This window comes from Trachypithecus francoisi, unplaced genomic scaffold (assembly GCF_009764315.1).
Source record: "Trachypithecus francoisi isolate TF-2019V2 unplaced genomic scaffold, Tfra_2.0 Lachesis_group21, whole genome shotgun sequence".
Lineage (NCBI taxonomy): Eukaryota > Metazoa > Chordata > Mammalia > Primates > Cercopithecidae > Trachypithecus > Trachypithecus francoisi.
The window spans coordinates 27553885-27571851 of record NW_022681467.1 but is presented as its reverse complement, the minus strand read 5'-3'; the positions used below and the strand labels follow the sequence as shown (position 1 = coordinate 27571851).

At 47.6% G+C, this 17967-nt stretch overlaps 1 protein-coding gene across 2 annotated transcripts in view; it reads right to left on the bottom strand.

Annotated features, from left to right (window-relative positions):
* The window catches only part of HCK (HCK proto-oncogene, Src family tyrosine kinase), a 50679-nt gene that overhangs the window by 24487 nt on the left and 8225 nt on the right, over nucleotides 1–17967 (bottom strand). The window contains exons 1-5 of one of the 2 annotated variants that reach the window (XM_033186073.1): nucleotides 9378–9402; nucleotides 6871–6991; nucleotides 4056–4098; nucleotides 3601–3700; nucleotides 2695–2793 (exon numbers count right to left, since the gene is read on the bottom strand). In XM_033186073.1, coding sequence (XP_033041964.1) covers nucleotides 2695–2793; nucleotides 3601–3700; nucleotides 4056–4098; nucleotides 6871–6990 — 362 coding nt within the window. In that variant the 5' untranslated portion in view covers nucleotide 6991; nucleotides 9378–9402. Of the gene's footprint in view, nucleotides 1–2694; nucleotides 2794–3600; nucleotides 3701–4055; nucleotides 4099–6870; nucleotides 6992–9377; nucleotides 9403–17967 lie in introns of those variants that run through there. The other variant, XM_033186072.1, reaches the window with a different exon arrangement.

Genomic DNA, 17967 nt, shown 5'->3' with positions numbered 1-17967 from the left:
TGTGAGACAAGTGGGAGGAGATGTCTGTTCTTATATAAGGAAGAAGCATCTGGGAGGACTCGAGAAATTGGTTGCTTCTGGGGAGGGGAAGTGGCTGGTTGGGGACAGGGTGGAAGAAGACTTTTCACTCTCTCTTCTGCATGCTTCCCCACATTTGCATTTTGAAACATTTGAAAGTATTGCCTATTTCAAGGGGGAATGAGAGAAACTAAGATTCCATCCTGCCCTGATTCCCAAGGTCCCAGTTGTGCTCCCCAGAGGCAACCTCTGTTAGCAGTTTCTTGATTCAGACATAAGGACCCCTGAGTGCCCTGAAGACAGATATGCATATTCATTTTTAATTTTTATTACTATTTTTTGAGATAGAGTCTTGCTGTATCGTCCAGGCTGGAGTGCATTGGCATGATCTCAGCTCACTGCAACCTCTGCCTCCCAGATCAAGCGAATCTCGTGCCTCAGCCTCCAAGTAGCTGGGATTACAGGCGCCCGCCATCACACCTGGCTAATTTTTGTACTTTTAGTAGAGGCAGGGTTTCACCATGTTGGCCAGGCTGTTCTCGAACTCCTGACCTCAAGTGATCTGCCTGCCTCAGCCTCCCAAAGTGCTGGGATTACAGGTGTGAGCCACCACGCCTGGCCAGATATGTGTATTTAGATCAGTGGTTCCCAAGCTGGGTCCTGGGAGCAGCAGCAGCAGCAGCTACCTCACCCAAGAACCTGTTAGAAATGCACATTCGGAATCTGACAGTGGGGCGCGGGAAAGCACTTGTTAGCCAGCAATCCGGGCGATGCTGATGCTGCTCATGTCTGAGAAACCCCCACCTAGGTTATTTTGCCTTTGTTTGCAAATGATAACCTCCCATTCATGTTGTCTACACTCTACATTTTCCACTTAGCAATTATGTCGCCTTTGAGAAATAATACCAGCCATGCCTCCTCCAAGGTTGCTGCAAGGACCACATGAGGTGACCCAGGCATTCTGTAAGTGTTCAGACCCTGGAGTGGAGAAACAGAGAATGGGATGACCCAGGGCAAAGCCTGGAAGAAGGAGAGAGAAGCAGCTCAGAGCCCCCAGTTCCATGATCACTAAGAAGGGGTGGCATTATTATTATTTTTTTTTCTTTTGACAGAATATCGCTCTTGTACCCCAGGCTGGAGTGCAGTGGTGTGATATTTCAGCTCACTGCAACCTCCACCTCCCGGGTTCAAGTGATTCTTCTGCCTCAGCCTCCTGAGTAGCTGGGACTACAGGTGTGCACCACCACACCCAGCTACTTTTTTTGTATTTTTAGTAGAGATGGGGTTACACCATGTTGGTCAGGCTGGTCTCAAACTCCTGACCTCAGGTGATCTGCATGCCTTGGCCTCCCAAAGTGCTGGGATTTCAGGTGTGAGCCACGATGCCCAACCAGAAGGCGGCAGCTTTATAATGGGAAAAGCCCAAACGTTTTCATTTTTAACAGGCAAGCATCCCAAACCCATAGTACCATCTAGCTAGAAAGAGGAGGCAGAAGAGACAAAACAATGGGGACTGTCATTTGTCAACTTCTGATTGGCTGGTTTTTAATGGGATGCACTGCCACCCCTCAGTGTAGTCATCTTTTTACTCATCAACCTCATCCACCATACAGATAACATCTCCACCGGGGAGCCCCATCTGAGTCATCTTGTATCCCTGGAATAGGGAATCAACAGGTATCTGTTGGATGATGGATGGATGGATGAATGGATGGATGGATGGGTGGATGGATGGATGATTGAAGTATATTTTTAGAGTCAAGCTAGACACAAGAAGAACCCACAGCCAAGAACGATGGGTTACGGGGAGCTCCTTGAGGGTAGGGAGATATCTTATTTGTTTCCACAGCCCTTAGCCTGGTACTGGGCTTGAAGAGTCATGGGCATGTGTTTGTCGAATGAATCAAATGAGGGATGGGCCAGGTGCGGTGGTTCAGGCCTATGATCCCAGCATTTTGGGAGGCTGAGGCGAGAGGATCGCTTGAGCCAGGGAGTTTGAGACCAGCCTGGGCAATATAGGGAGACTAAAAAATTAGCTGGGCATGGTGATGCACACTTGTAGTCCCAGCTACTGGGGAGGCTGAGGTGGGAGGATCACCTGAGCCTGGGGAGGCTGAGGTTGCCGTGAGCTGTGATGGTGCTACTGCATTCCAGCCTGGGCAACAGAGTGAGACCCTGTCGTCTCAAAACAAAACAAAACAAAACAACAAATGAGGGATGACTGGCCAGGTGTGAGCTGTCTCACCTCTCCAGAGACCCTTCTTGGCAAGACCATATGCTTCATTCAACAATATTTACTGAGCACTGACTGCATGCCAGCCTGTGCTGAGGATGAAGCAGCAGACAAAGTCCTTGCTCTCACCAGCTCTCTTCCTTGCAGGGCAGGCAGGGAATGCTCGTGTAACCAACCAAAGAAACAAGGTCGTTTTGCAGTAAAACATGTTCAGAAGGGAATAAAACAGGTTTCCACAAGACAGAGTCACAGCGGGGACCCACTTTAGCCTCTCTTCCCTGACTGGAAGGATGAAACCTGAAGGAAGAGAAGGAGCCAGTCAAGCCCAGAGCCCTGGGAAGAGTATGTGCCAGGCAGTGGTACAGTGTGTGCAGAGGTCCTGAGTTGCAAACAAGGCTGACTTTGCTTGACTCTTTCTGGAAGGTAGGAAATAGGATACTTACTCCTCTGTCTCCAGAGAGTCAACGCGGGCGACATAATTGCTTGGGATGTAGCCCTCCTTCCGGGTGGCCAGGGATCGAGCCTTCCACCACTCCCCGGATCTGAGGGACAGGAGGGAGTAAAGGTGTTAGGGGCAGAAGGATCATTCTCCAGTCTCCTCAAGCTCCCCAGCACTGACCTAGAAAATCCCCTGCCTCCAGAAAGCCAGTAGGGTAAGGGACAGGGCTGTGACTATGTCAGCCCCCCAGCATGTGCCCATGATTAGGGTAGGGATCCTTACGACAGTTCCTGCTGTGCATCTGAGGGTCTGGAATCACCCTGTCCACAGCCCAGAGCCCTGGGTATCTGGCTCCACTCCTCTTCCCTGGACTTGTAACTTTGGTCTTATTGGCTATACCCATGGCAGGGTCCTGTGCCCATGGAGACTCAGAATGGTTCAGCTGGGGCTGATAATAGGGGAGAGTGGGCTTGGGGGCCCAACCAGGCATGACCTCTCCCGTTCTCGGGATTCAGCACATACTGGACACTATACCCACGATGGTAAAGGCTGTAGGAGATCAGAGGTGGCAAACTCAGAGATCCAAGGATTTCCGAATGCAAGGTCACCTTGATGGGGCCTGGTCCACAGGTAAAAACCGGTGGCTTAATCACAGGAGCCCCAGGAAGGCTTCCCTGAGAAAGCTTCACCTGTTCATCCCAGGCTGGATGTGCACTCTTAGTAAGTGCACAATCCCCTTCATCCAGGTTGACAGCAAACCCTTCCTCCACTATTGTGATTAGCTTCTCTTTAGACATTTGTACCCAGGATAAGATAGCCCATCTATCAGGTTCTTTATGGAAGCACAGAAGAGCACATAGTTGAGTAGAGGAGGCAGGTCTGTCTTAGGGGGAGTGGGATGGGGACTCACTCCTCTAGGACGACCATCTGGTCCCCCTTCTGGAAGCTGAGGTCTTCATGGTGAATGGCCTCATAATCATACAGGGCAACCACGATGATGTCCTCAGAGCCTGTTGGGAAGGGAGACACACGGAGGGTGAGGTTTTGTCTAAGTGCATCCACAGGCCTGGGTGACCCTCGCCTGGCACCTGGCACAGCTCCGCACCCATCAATATGTGGCTCCTAGTATAAGTAGGCATCTCACCATGCTGGGTGTGATTCTCAAGTTTAAAGCTACATATGTTTTGTTCATGTTACTAAACAGCGTTCTAGAAACACAATAGCCTGTGCAAAGTACTTCAGAGGAAATTTCGGGGATTCTCGACGGGGGTTTGACTGTTTGGGATTTTTGCCTCAAGCTGAGTGAGCCTAGTGGAATCTTCTGCAGGACACATGATTCCACTGCATCTGCTCGGAGATACTTACCCTCCCCGATTCCTGGTGTGTTCCTGTTGTTGCTATTAGGCCCCTGTGGGGAAGAAATGGGAGAAGGGAATGAATCTGACCAATGTGTGGGGACCCACGAAAGGTCTGTCTTGGGAAGGATACCCAAGACCATCTTACCCTAGCCCTGTATGTCATGGGAGGAGGCCCACATAGGGCAGGGGACACGCCTGGCACCACACAGCACATTAGCGGCAGAGCTAGCAAACAAAATGATCCAGGTTTTTGTTTTTTGTTTTTGTTGTTGTTGTTTGAGATGGAGTCTCACTCTGTCACCCAGGCTGGAGTGCAGTGGAGTGATCTCAGCTCACTGAAACCTCTACCTCCCAGGTTCAAGTGATTCTCCTGCCTCAGCCTCCCAAGTAGCTGGGATTACAGGCGCACGCCACCATGCCCAGCTAATTTTCTGTAGTGTTAGAAGAGACAGGGTTTCACCATGTTGGCCAGGCTGGTCTCGAACTCCTGACCTCAGGTGATCTGCCCCCCTCGGTCTCCCAAAGTGCTGGGAGAGCCACCGTGCCCAGCCAGGATCCAGGTTTCTTGAGTTGTGGCCTTGGCCTTCGGTCTTGGACATACTGGGGATGCTGCTTGACCCTTCCCCTCAAAACACAGTGAGGGGGTTGGTCCAGATCAGTGTTTTCTGACTACATTTGAAAAAATCATAGGCCCACCAATGATTTATAGTCCCTAAATAAAGGCTCCATTATATGTGTGAAATAATCTAAGTGTCCATGCATAGGGGAAATGACACCTAAACTGTGGTGTTCGAAGCAGCTTCTCTTTTTATTTATTTATTTATTTTTTTAAAGAGACAGGGTCTCCCTGTATTGCCCAGGCTGGAGTGCAGTAGTGTGATCATAACTCATGCAGTCTCGAACTCCTGAGCTCAAGCAGTCCTCCCGCCTCAGCCTCCCAAAATGCTGGGAGTACAGGTATGAGCCACTGCACCTGGTCTGTGGTTTCATTTTTGAGAAGAATGTATTTGTGTGTCACACAGTAGGATTATTGTAAGGATTAGGGTGCTAATAACCGTAAAGGCTTAGAACAGTGCTTGGTTCATAGTGAGCTCTGTATAAACATAAAAGAAGTTGGTAAATACCTCTCCTAGCATGACTGCTTCTCTTTTTTCAACTCTTGCTGTTTTGTTTTTTTTTGAGACGGAGTCTCACTCTGTCGCCCAGGCTGGAGTGCAGTGGCTGGATCTCAGCTCACTGCAAGCTCCGCCTCCCAGGCTTACACCATTCTCCTGCCTCAGCCTCCAAGTAGCTGGGATTACAGGCGCACGCCACCATGCCCAGCTAATTTTCTGTAGTGTTAGAAGAGACAGGGTTTCACCATGTTGGCCAGGCTGGTCTCGAACTCCTGACCTCAGGTGATCTGCCCCCCTCGGTCTCCCAAAGTGCTGGGAGAGCCACCGTGCCCAGCCAGGATCCAGGTTTCTTGAGTTGTGGCCTTGGCCTTCGGTCTTGGACATACTGGGGATGCTGCTTGACCCTTCCCCTCAAAACACAGTGAGGGGGTTGGTCCAGATCAGTGTTTTCTGACTACATTTGAAAAAATCATAGGCCCACCAATGATTTATAGTCCCTAAATAAAGGCTCCATTATATGTGTGAAATAATCTAAGTGTCCATGCATAGGGGAAATGACACCTAAACTGTGGTGTTCGAAGCAGCTTCTCTTTTTATTTATTTATTTATTTTTTTAAAGAGACAGGGTCTCCCTGTATTGCCCAGGCTGGAGTGCAGTAGTGTGATCATAACTCATGCAGTCTCGAACTCCTGAGCTCAAGCAGTCCTCCCGCCTCAGCCTCCCAAAATGCTGGGAGTACAGGTATGAGCCACTGCACCTGGTCTGTGGTTTCATTTTTGAGAAGAATGTATTTGTGTGTCACACAGTAGGATTATTGTAAGGATTAGGGTGCTAATAACCGTAAAGGCTTAGAACAGTGCTTGGTTCATAGTGAGCTCTGTATAAACATAAAAGAAGTTGGTAAATACCTCTCCTAGCATGACTGCTTCTCTTTTTTCAACTCTTGCTGTTTTGTTTTTTTTTTTGAGACGGAGTCTCACTCTGTCGCCCAGGCTGGAGTGCAGTGGCTGGATCTCAGCTCACTGCAAGCTCCGCCTCCCAGGCTTACACCATTCTCCTGCCTCAGCCTGCCAAGTAGCTGGGACTACAGGCGCCTGCCACCTCGCCCGGCTAGTTTTTTTTGTATTTTTTAGTAGAGACGGGGTTTCACTGTGTTAGCCAGGATGGTCTCGATCTCCTGACCTCGTGATCCGCCCGTCTCGGCCTCCCAAAGTGCTGGGATTACAGGCTTGAGCCACCGCGCCCGGCCCAACTCTTGCTGTTGTTCCTGCTGCTACTCTTGGTCTTATACTCGTGTAATTATGGTTGGTACTATTACTATGACAATTGTTACTGTATTTTTGCAGTGCTGCTGATACTGCCATTACATGGTCACTTCAGCTGCTATCATGACTGGTCACTCATTACTCTCAGCACTGCTTTTGCTTCCGCCCAGGCCTGAGGCCTGAGATGCTCACTCAACCTGTTTGGTGGAGCCCAGGCTGACGGGTCAAACCTGGGCTGCAGGAAAAGAGAGGTGACTTCTTTGTCCCTATGCATGCTGGCACTGCATCCCGGAGAGTGGAGTCAGGTCACTGTTGGTGGCCAGTCAGCTCCCTTTCACTCCAAGCTCACCCTGCCCAGCCTTGGGAAGACAGGAGGCTGTTAAGGCAATGTTGGGGCAGCATCTGGCAGCCCACAGGGAAACTGGGACCTCCCCTACTCACCGGCTTGATGGTGGATGTGGGATCTGGCACGTACACAGGGCAGTGTGGGTTGGCGCTGGTTTCAGTTTTTGAGAGTATATTGCCTCCGGCCTGGAGGAACTTGGACTTCATGCACCCCATCCTGCAGCAGACAGAAGGGAGGTGAGCCCCGGTTACCAAGAGCCTCACGCGGGGAAGTCTTCTGATGCTGGCATTCCAGGTCCCCTGCCCCCAGACTGGCTCCCACTGGCCTTCCCAGTATTAATTCCCCTTCCAGCTCCATGCACGCTCATCGTCCCCACACGGAGCCCACTCCATCCTTGCCACCTCTGGGCTTCCCCATGTCCACGTGCCATAGCACTGGCCCAGGGCTGACGAGCTGTCATTGTCATGGGTACCAAGGACCAGCGTGATGGGTGTTTATTCAGAGGATGGCATGAGGATAACAGAAATGTAACAGGTCGAGCTGTTGGGGGGCAGAGCAGGTGTGGGCACTGCCGGCTCTCAGGTCAGAAAGCCTCAGCTGATCCTTGGCCCCTCCACCCCAGCAGCACCTCACTGACCACTTTCCTGCCCCCTACCCACCTCTCGGGTCTTCATCGGCAAAATGGGGACAATAATAAGACCTATGGTGGGGAAACACTCAGTGCAGTGTCAGGCTCAGAGCAAACACTACAGAAAAACTACAGTGTTATCAGATGATAAATTGCCATTTTTATGTTAAATAACAAGATGAGGTCACATAACATGGCTCAAACAATCTAGTTTGTCAAGGCACTGTATTCCTGGTATCATTTTGTAAATGGCTTATAACTCCTTCCCTCCCTCCTTTCTTTCCTTCCTTCCTTCCTTCCTTCCTTCCTTCCTTCCTTCCTTCCTTCCTCCTCCCCCTCCTCTCCTTCCTCCCTCCTCCCTCCTCCTCCTCTCTCTCTTCTCCTTCTTTTTCTTCCTCTTCCTCTTCCTCCTCTCTTTCTCTCTGTCTCTCTCTGAGTTATTTGGTAATTCATTCATCCATTTACACAGCCAACACTTACTGGGCACTTTTCTAAACTGTGAAAAAGGGAAGCAAGTTCATGCCCTCAGGAACTCAACTGCAGCCGAATGGGACACAGAGACAATAAATAGGCCAACAAATAAATAACAGGACAAATAACAGGACAAATTGAGTTAGTGAAAAGTGTGAGGACAGTAAGAGAGGATGCTACGGGAAACAACAGGTCTGGCTCTTTTAGGCAGGGCATTTGGGGAAGACCTCTCAGAGGAGGGGATACAGAACCTGCGGTCTAAATGACATGAAGGAGCCAGTCAGGGGACACTCTGAGGGAAAAGTGTTCCAGGCAGAGGGAACAGCAAATGCAAAGGCCCTGAGGCTGGCACGTGCTTGGAGAGAAGTTGGAGGCACTGAAAGCAGGAGAGTGTGGCTGAAGCTCATGGGCAGGGGAGAGGGTGGTGGTGATGAGGCCACCATACCCTGTAGGGCCAGTGAGGACTTTGGATTTTATTCTAAGGATGATGGAAAGTTTCTGACAGGAGAATGATGGAATTCAGTTTGCACTTTAAATAATCCCACCGGTGGCTGAGTGAGGCATGGACAGTAGGGAGCAGGGGAGGGAACCCTGTGAGAAATCTGCCGAAATGTTCAGGTATGAGATGATGGTGGCCCGGGGCAGGGTGAGGGCAGAGAGGAGTTAAGCATTGGACAGGTTTGGGGAACATTTTGGAGGTAGAGCTTGCAGACTTTGCTGCTGTATTCAATTAATTTAAGGATGCTTAAACAAAACACATTTACTCCGAGTAGAGTAAAAACATAATTGTAAAAGTGGAAGAAATGTTTCATTTCTTTTCTCAAAATGTGCACACACATTTGCTGAGAAGGCAGGCTGTGACAACCACATAAGGAAGTGCTTGCTTTTCTCATCTCTGCACAATTGCCATTTTCTTCTAAAGCAGTTAGAACTCAGTTATATTTATCTTGTTAAAATAAACATGTGTTGTGGTTTAAGAAAAAAACAAAGAAAAAAAACGCCCAAATTTCTAGGCTCAGACGAGTTACTTTTAAAAACGAAAAAAGATTCCTTTTATTTACAAGGATTTGCCTCTTCTGGTGGGAATTGGGAAAGATTTGCCACTTCAAGATTTGAGCAGTTTTGCTTCATTTGTCTTTTGGAAATAAAGTAAGGAACACATTCAGACTCTTGGAGTGCTGGATCATTAATTTGAAAAATTATCACAATTAATCACAGATTTATAATGTACTTGCATGCATTTAAAACTGAAACCAGCACCTCTCTTTGAGATAAATGTCTATGACAGTTCTGGGAAATTAAACACGCATCTTGTGTGGCGTGTATGACATAAAATGATCTCACATTTCGTATGTTTTGGTCAGCATAAAGATGTTCTGGGAAGAGCAGCGCTGTGTGAGGTAGGACAGCTCACTCTGTCTCTCTGGGCACCCACCGATCTGCAGCTGCGAGCGTTGTGATTCCCAATCCACACGTGTTGAGCACCTCGTATGCTTCACTTACGTGATCAATGTACATATTCAAGATGGTCACAGGGTCCCGAGGGAGGGGTCTTGGAAGACCTGTGTTCATTCACAATCCAAGGCCACCTCTGAGAAAGGGTGGTGAGGGTTCTACCTCACAGGGTGGTGGTGAGCATTGAGCAAGTTGATGAGTGTCAAAGTGCCCAGCATGCAGTAAGCACTGCAGAAACATTAACCACAACCATTTCTGTTTACTGGCAGACGTGGCACTGCCCCAGAGCATGAAGCAAGCACAGTTTGCAATTCCTCTGACTCACAAGCCTAGATACTGCAACACTGGAGAAGTTCGCTCTTTTTAAAATAGGGAATTCCCATGAGTTCCATTTTCTCACTATAAAGCGTGATTTCTTTTCTCAGAGACAGTCTCGCTCTGTCACCCAGGGTGGAGTGCAGTGGTGCTTACTGCAACCTCGACCTCCCAGGATCAAGTGATCCTCCCACTTCAGCCTCCTGAGTAGCTGGGACTACAGTTACAAACTACCATGTCTGGTCAATCTTTTAAAATGTATTTTCTGCAGAGACAGGAGGCAGAGAAGGGGGCAGGTCTCACAATGTTGCTCAGGTTGGTCTTGAACTCCTGACCTCAAGTGATCCTGCTACCTTGGCCTCCCAAAGTGCTGGGATATGAGCCACCATGCCCAGCTGAAAGTGTGATTTTTCTAAAAGTGATACACTGGCAGGAGTCAAATTTGTGTAAAATGTGATTGTCCCCCTAAATGAGAGAACCATGTGTACTGCCTGGTGTGGACCGGGCATCAGAAATGTCCATGTTCATGGTCACTAGGCCCAGAAATGTCATGTGAGCCACAAATATAAGTTGAAGTTTTCTACAGCCTGATTTTTAAAAATTAAAATTTTATTTTATTTTATTTTTTCCTTTTTAAAAAATTATTTATTTTTATTTCCCTTTTAAATTTATTTTTAGTTTCTATTTTTTAAATTGTATTTATTTATTTTTTTTTTGAGACAGGCTGGAGTACAGTGGTGCAATCTCCACTCACCACAACCTCTGCCTCCCAGGTTCAAGTGATTCTCCTGTCTCAGCCTCCTGAGTAGCTGGGATTACAGGCATGTGCCACTATACCTGGCTAATTTTTGCATTTTTTAGTAGAGACACAGTTTCACCATGTTGGTCAGGCTGGTCTTGAACTCCCGACCTCAGGTCATCTGTCCGCTTCAGCCTCCCAAACAACTGGGATTTCAGGCGTGAGCCACCGCGCCCGGCCTATTTTTCATTTAAAAAAATTTCTTTTACAGTCAGGTTTTTAAAAGTAAAAAGAAACAAGTGAATTAATTTCAAGATGTATTTATTTTACCCAATATATCAAAATTATTAACATATAATAAATAAAAAATTATTAATGAGATACTTTACATTCTTTTTTTTGTACTAAGCCTTCACATCTCAGTGTGGATTTTACTCTTAGAGCACATCTCAGTTATGACTCCATCTGTGCTCAACAGCCTTCTGTGGCTCAGAGCTACCGTATCCAAACATGCAGAGAGAGAATGCTCCCATCACTGCAGTACAGGAAAGGCTGGTGCTCACGCCTGCATTCCTCAGTGCTTAGCCCAGTGCCTCCTGGCACACAGTAGGAGTGTCATGCACAGTGAGTGAATGGCTGCATGCCTGGCATGCCACGCTTTATGTAGTAGGAAGTAAAAGCGTCTGTCAGCACCATAAGACAGGGCAAAAACAAAAAAACAAACAAAAAAAGAAAATAAAAGCATCAGGACATAGTTCCTACGACCGAGTTGAGAAAGGGAGACTGGACACACAATTACATTCCGAAGCCACATACTAAGAAGCTATTAGGAGATACAGAAGGTAGAATGGTGGTTGCCAAGGGTTGGGGGAAGGGGGAATGAGGAGTTAGTGTTCAATGGGTGTAGCGTTTCAGATGAAATGAGTTATAGAGATGGATGATGGTGAGGGTCGCACAACATTCTGAATGGATTGAATACCACTGAAGTGTACATTTGCAAATGATTAGGACAGAAAATTTGTTATATGTATTTTACCACAATTTTAAGAATGAAAGAAAAAGAAGCTACTAGGGAGTGCTAAAGATAGGAGGGGCCATGCAAAGATTGCTAAAATACTTATTGGGTGAAAAACGCAAACTGCAAACATGTACAACATCAAACCACTCTTGTAAAATGAATGTGTGTGCCTATGTGTATGTTAATAAGTTCGTATAAAAAGCAACCTGTTTATAATAATAATTGAGCAGCAAGATAATGAGTTGGGTTTTGAAGAACAGGGAGGATCTGAATAGATAAAGATTGGGGGAAAGTCAAGAATATTCCAAAGAAGAACTGACTTCCAAAAAGGATTTGAGGGAGCTTATAATATTAAACCATATACAGAGCACTGCAAGTCTGAAAAAGGGTTACTCTGCACCATATAGAAGGGAAAGATTATAGAACTAGAAGCCCAGGATGGGACTGCTACTACCATTGAGTACTAGATTTATCTCTGAGCTTCCTAGTAGCCAAGATAAAAATGGAAACTTGTACAACATCACCATAAGATCCCAGGAAGCACAACAATTTGTCTGTCAACATAAACAAGTATTTTTTGAGTATAAATTCAAGATAATTTGTTCTGTGGCTCCTCATAAGAAGGTCACGGGGGCTGGGTGCGGTGGCTCATGCCTGTAATCCCAGCACTTTAGGAGGCCGATGTGGGCAGATCACTTGAGGTCAGGGGTTTGAGACAAGCCTGGCCAATATAGTGAAACCCTGACTCTACAAAAATGTAAAAAATTAGCCAGGTGTGGTGGCGCACACTTGTAATCCCAGCTACTCAGGAGGCTGAGGCAGGAGAATCGCTTGAACCTGGGAGGCAGAGGTTGCAGTGAGCCAAGATCATGACACTGCACTCCAGCCTGTACAACAGAGCAAGACTCTGTCTCAAAAAAAAAAAAAAAAAAGAAGTCACTGGAGGGCACAATGGACAATTTCTTCAACTGTGATTTGTCAGCAGCATTTTATGTTGGTGAGTGGTTCCCAAACAGATGGCGCTGATATTATTTGGGTGGGTTTGGGAACAGGCGATGGGGTGAAGGTGGGGAGAGAATGATGGAAGAAAGAGGTTTATGTAGTCCAGGGCCTCTCTGCAGAGTGCCTTGTGACAAAGTGGCTTGAGTGACTTTAGAAATGCAATATGGTGCTCAGAGTGTGGCTAGCCTGAGAACCGACAGCCTCAACCTCACAGGGGAGCTGTAAGAAATGCAGAATCTCAGGCCCCACTTCCCAAATCAGAATGTGCATTTTAACAAGGTTCCCAGGCGATTCATGTGAACATTCTAGCCAAGAAGCCTAGAGAACCTCTTTTGCTCCTGCCTCCTCAGCATCTGTCCCTCTTCAGATAACAGTACCTGGATTTTCCTTTGGAGCACCAGTCTTCTCCCACTTAGTGCATGGGGTTTGGTGGGGCGGATCCCACCCTTGCCTTCAGGGATTGGCAACTTGACACAGGCCTGGCCAATCAGAGAATCCCGTATCCTCTGGCCCCCTGGCTATAGATATTGGTTCAGCTATAGGCATATACGTCCTCCTCACTGAGGCAGTCTGCCCTGGGATTTTGCTGGAAAAATTAGGGGAAAAGCACCCTCTTTCTACAAGGATTGTTGAGATGTAGGAACCTCGAGTTCTTGGAAACCACCTCAACGTCATCAAAGTAAAAGCTGCTTTAGAGTGAAGCCACCAGAGAGGACAACAGAGCTGAGGTATGGAGATTAAGTAATTCCTGAAGATAAATTGAGCACCTGGATCCAGCTGTGCCTGAAGCCTATACACCTCAGGATTTTTCCAGTCCACAAGCAAATAAATTCTCAGTTTTGCTTAAGCCAATTTGAGTTGGGTTTCTGCCATTTGAACTCAAAAAGTCTTCACTGATTCTTGCATATTATTGGGTCACACTCTGGATTGAATGAACCGGTGTCTGGGAGTGAGGGCCTGGAATCTGTAGTTCTAACAATTCTGCAGGAAATTAATATATACACTAAAATTTGAGATCCACCAATGTAGCAGAATGAAGGCTGAACTTGGGAGTCAGAATACTTGAGTTTGGATCGCAGTTCTGCCACTGACTGGGGATGTGACCTTGAGCAAGTCATTTGCCCTCTCTGAGCCTTATTTTTCTTTCCTGCTAAATAGGGGGCCTTGCTTCTCAGGCTTGGCCTGAGGTCCTATGTGACTAGGGATGTGAAGGATTGTGTAAAATTTCTGCATATGCATTTCTCGTCTAATGTGCTTCAAAAGCAGGCTCTGAGAGCAGAAGTAGCCCGCCTGGTTGCACACCCACTCAGAACTGCTGATCCCTGGTAAAGACACTTCCTCAGGCCACTGCTGACCCTGGGAACCTGAAACCTGCTCCTCATCACCTCAGCCTCTGCTGAGGGAAATGAGAGAGGTCCGCTTGCTTGTGACAGGCTGCTTCCCACAGTCACCATGCTGGCTGTGGAGGCCTCAGAGACTCGGCCTGTGCTCTCAGAGTCAAGCTCAAGGGGGAGAGGCCAGGGCCTGCCTGAGCATCCATGCAGTGGGCTGGAGATGGTTTTCTGGGAGCTTCTATGCTTAAGCAGAAGCCTGCAAGGGCTGGGGGTGTGAAGCCCTGGATTGTGGTCCCATATCTGCCATAAGGTCATTGTGTGACCCTAGGCAAGTCTCAACTTGTCTCTGAGCCTCAGTTTCTCCAAATGTGAAATGAGATGTTGGATGAGAAGTTCTCTGAAAGAAGCAGCTGCAGTTCTTTCCTGCATAGAATCCATTCCCCCTTCTTCTAACACAGTTGTCCAATTTTCGTTTGGGAATTACTCCTCCCCTAGTCTCAGTTTACGGCTTGGGATAGAGTTGACTCCAACGCCTGGCTGTAGAGGTGGGTCTGTAACCAAATCTAGCCAATAAGAGTTGCAGTAATAGAAGCAGAGATGGGTGTCTGGGCGCAGTGGCTCCTGCCTGTAATCCCAGCATTTTGGGAGACAGAGGCAGGTGGGTCACCGGAGGTCAGGAGTTCAAGACCAGCCTGGTCAACATGGTGAAACCCCCATCTCTATTAAAAATACAAAAAATTAGCCAGGCATGGTGGCAGGCACCTGTAATCCCAGCTACTTGGGAGGCTGAGACAGGAGAATTGCTTGAACCTGGGGGGTGGAGGATTCAGTGAGCCGAGATCGCGCCATTGCACTCCAGCCTGGGTGACAGAGCGAGACTCTATCTCAAAAAGAAAGAAAGAGAGAGAGAGAGAGAAAGAAAGAAAGAAAGAAAGAAAGAAAGAAAGAGAGAAAGAAAGAAGCAGAGATGGGCATGTGATTCAATTCTGGCCAACAAGAGCCAGCCTTTGGTTTCTAGCTGGAAAAAAAGACCTGCAGCAGCACGGCAAAGTCAAGAATTAGAGAAATATAGACTCCCAGCTTTGGATTAAGCCTTGCCTGAAGCTGATATCTCAGGGATTTTCCAGTAACCTCCTTCTGCTTGAGCCAGTTTTGAGTTGGATTTATTCCCCCTTAAACATCGAAGAGTCTTGCCCAAAGAGTGCAGAGGGATTTCTTATAAGGGATTGTGATTCACACTTAAGTGTGAATGACTGATGGCAAAGACCTCCCTGATACCAGGTTTTGGTAGAAGAGAAGGTAAGATGGTACTAACCTATTAGAGTAGGTGAGGATGGGAGGAATACGGATCTCATTAAGCTGATGGCACTGCAGCTATGCCTTAAAAGGGTCTGGTTATAGAGGCTGGGTGCAGGCGCTCATGCCTGTAATCCCAGCACTTTGGGAAGCTGAGGTGGGGGAATTGCTTTGAGCCCAGAAGCACGAGGCCGGTCCTGACAACATAGTGAGACCCTGTCTCTGCCAAAAAAAAAAAAATTAGCTGGGCATGGCGGCATGTGCCTGTAGTCCCAGCTACTTAGGAGGCTGAGGTGGGAGGATCACTTGAGCCTGGGAGGTTGAGGCTGCAATGAGCTGTAGTCATGCCACAGCACTTCAGCCTGGGCTACAGCCTGAGCAAGACTGTCTCAAAAAAAGAAGCTCCTGGTATCTAATAGGCCCTCCATACACATTTGCGGAATGGATGTATTATGTTCTACTCTCTATAGGCCTCATCATACTTGGCTAAAGTCAACAGAGCAGAATTATGAAGTTATTTTTCATATAGGGAAATGGAAGCCCATGGGAAAGTGGGTCCCCCGGCTAGTCAGTGGCAGGTCCAACTGGCACTCAGCTCTCCTGCCTCTCATCATCCACTGAGGTCAGCCCTAGAGGCTGTGGGCGATGAAGGGGAAGGGGAGAATGAGGAACCCAAACAGAACTCTCAAGAAGGCAGACCGCTGGGGGCCCAGGGCTTAAGGCTGTTCAGTTACAGGAACTTTCTCTTCTCAGAACAGCTCAGCCATGGGGGTGGGTGGGAAAAATGTATTTCCCCAACAGGAGTCAATTTCCTGAGCAGTGCCTTGGGGTGCAGAGTCTAGCAGCTCCCTCTCCTCAGGTTCCCTGACTGTCTTCTGAATGAACTGTCTTTATCCCTGAGTGACTACTGTCTCTAATAAACAGTTAGGGGTAACTCCTGACTTCTCACCTCTTCCCTTTACTGAGCCTCAGCTTCTTTCTCACAGAGCTCAAAACTTTGATTTTGCAAGCAGGAAGAAACTTGGGAGATCAGCATTTTCATTGGACAGGTGGAGTAACAGCCCTAAGAAGCTGTGTGGGCCCTGGCTCACATGATGGCAAGCGACAGAGCAACATACTGAAGGAGACCTCAGGGCCTTTGGTCATTTGCCTGGCTCAGCCATAGGGTTGGCTCTGAGATGCATGTGTTTCAACCACTTGTTCAACCACATATGAAACTCATAGCATGTTCAATGTTACTTTTGGATCCCTTGGTCAATTTCAGAATTCCAGAGCAACTGTGAACCTCCTTGGAATGATTTTATCTCCAAGGTAGGCAGGAGGCAGGGCAGTTTGAAAATAGAGCATGAGATTTGAAGTCAGATGGAGCTGGGTTTGAATCCTTATTCTGCCTCTTACAAATAAGTGAGTCTTTTAAAATGTAAGTCATCCTGAGCACTGTGGCTCACAGCTGTAATCCCAACACTTGGGGAGGCTGAGGCGGGCAGATCACCTGAGGTCGGGAGTTGGAGACCAGCCTGACCAACATGGTGAAATCCCATCTCTACTAAAAATACAAAAATTAGCCAGGCATGGTGGCGCGTGCCATCACTGTCTAGCCTGTTCCCAGCTATAGTCTTCATACCCCTAACCACCTCTTAAACATGGTGGTTATGAGGATGCACCTCTCAGATCTCCAACTGCAGGAGTACAATTGGAGAAATTGATCAGCGGCTCAGCTGCTATGCTTCAGAGCTGCTCTCATGGGCTCCATCACTGCTGTCGTGGGCTGCTCCCAGCCAATGACTGAGTGTGGCAGGGAGACTGAAGCCTGCCCATGTCTGGGGGACCTCTGTCAAGAGACTTTGGCCAAAGGCTCCTTAACAGCCTTGACAAACTTTCCTTAGACTGGCATGGCAGCCGGGCACAGTGGCTCACACCTATAATCCCAACACTTTGGGAGGCCGAGGCGGGCGGATCACAAGGTCAGAAGTTCAAGACCAGCCTGGCCAACATGGTGAAACCTCGTCTCTACTAAAAATACAAAAATTAGCCAGGCATGGTGGTGCATGCCTGTAATCCTAGTTACTCAGGAGGCTGAGGAAGGAGAATTGCTTGAACTCGGGAGGTGGAGGTTGCAGTGAGCCAAGACTGTGCCAGTGCACTCCAGCCTGGGCGACAGAGTGAGACTCTGTCTCAAAAAAACCAAAATAAAGCAACAACAAAAAAAAAAAAAAATGGCACGGCAGTCCAAGACACATCCTCCTTTTATTCCTTTCTTCTTCCTTCCTTTTTTCCTTCCTTTTCTTTTTCATTCGTGGCCAGAGGTGCCTCAATATCTGATGGCTCTCCTGTCTTCTCCTGGTTTCTTCCCATTTTCTCTCATAGCCATTTCCTCCAATAAATGTCTTGCACATTTAATGCTATGGGAGTCTGCTTCTCAAAGGACTTGAACCATCTCAGGGTATGCTGAAGTTAAGTATTAAAAAAAAATAAAATAAAAAGAAAATAAAAAATAAAAAAGGACCTGGACTAACACACCTAATGTATTACCTGTTGATTTGTTTATTATCCATCTGACCATTAGGATATGAGATATGACAGTAAGGACTTTGTTGTGTTCACTGCTATATCCCCAGTATGTAAAACTGGAACACAGCATGTGCTCAATAAATTCTTATTGAATGAAGTCCCCTTTAGCCTGCTGGATGCCCCCAGACTTCCTGTCTAAACAATAGCTATAAATAGGCCAGGTGCAATGGCTCATGCCTGTAATCCCAGCACTTTGGGAAGCTGAGGCGGGTGGATCGCCTGAGGTCAGGAGTTTGAGACCGGCTGGCCAACATGGTGAAACCCTGTCTCTACCAAAAATACAAAAATTAGCTGGGTGTGGTAGTGGGCACTTGTAATCCCAGCTACTTGGGAGCCTGAGGCAGGAGAATTGCTTGAACTCAA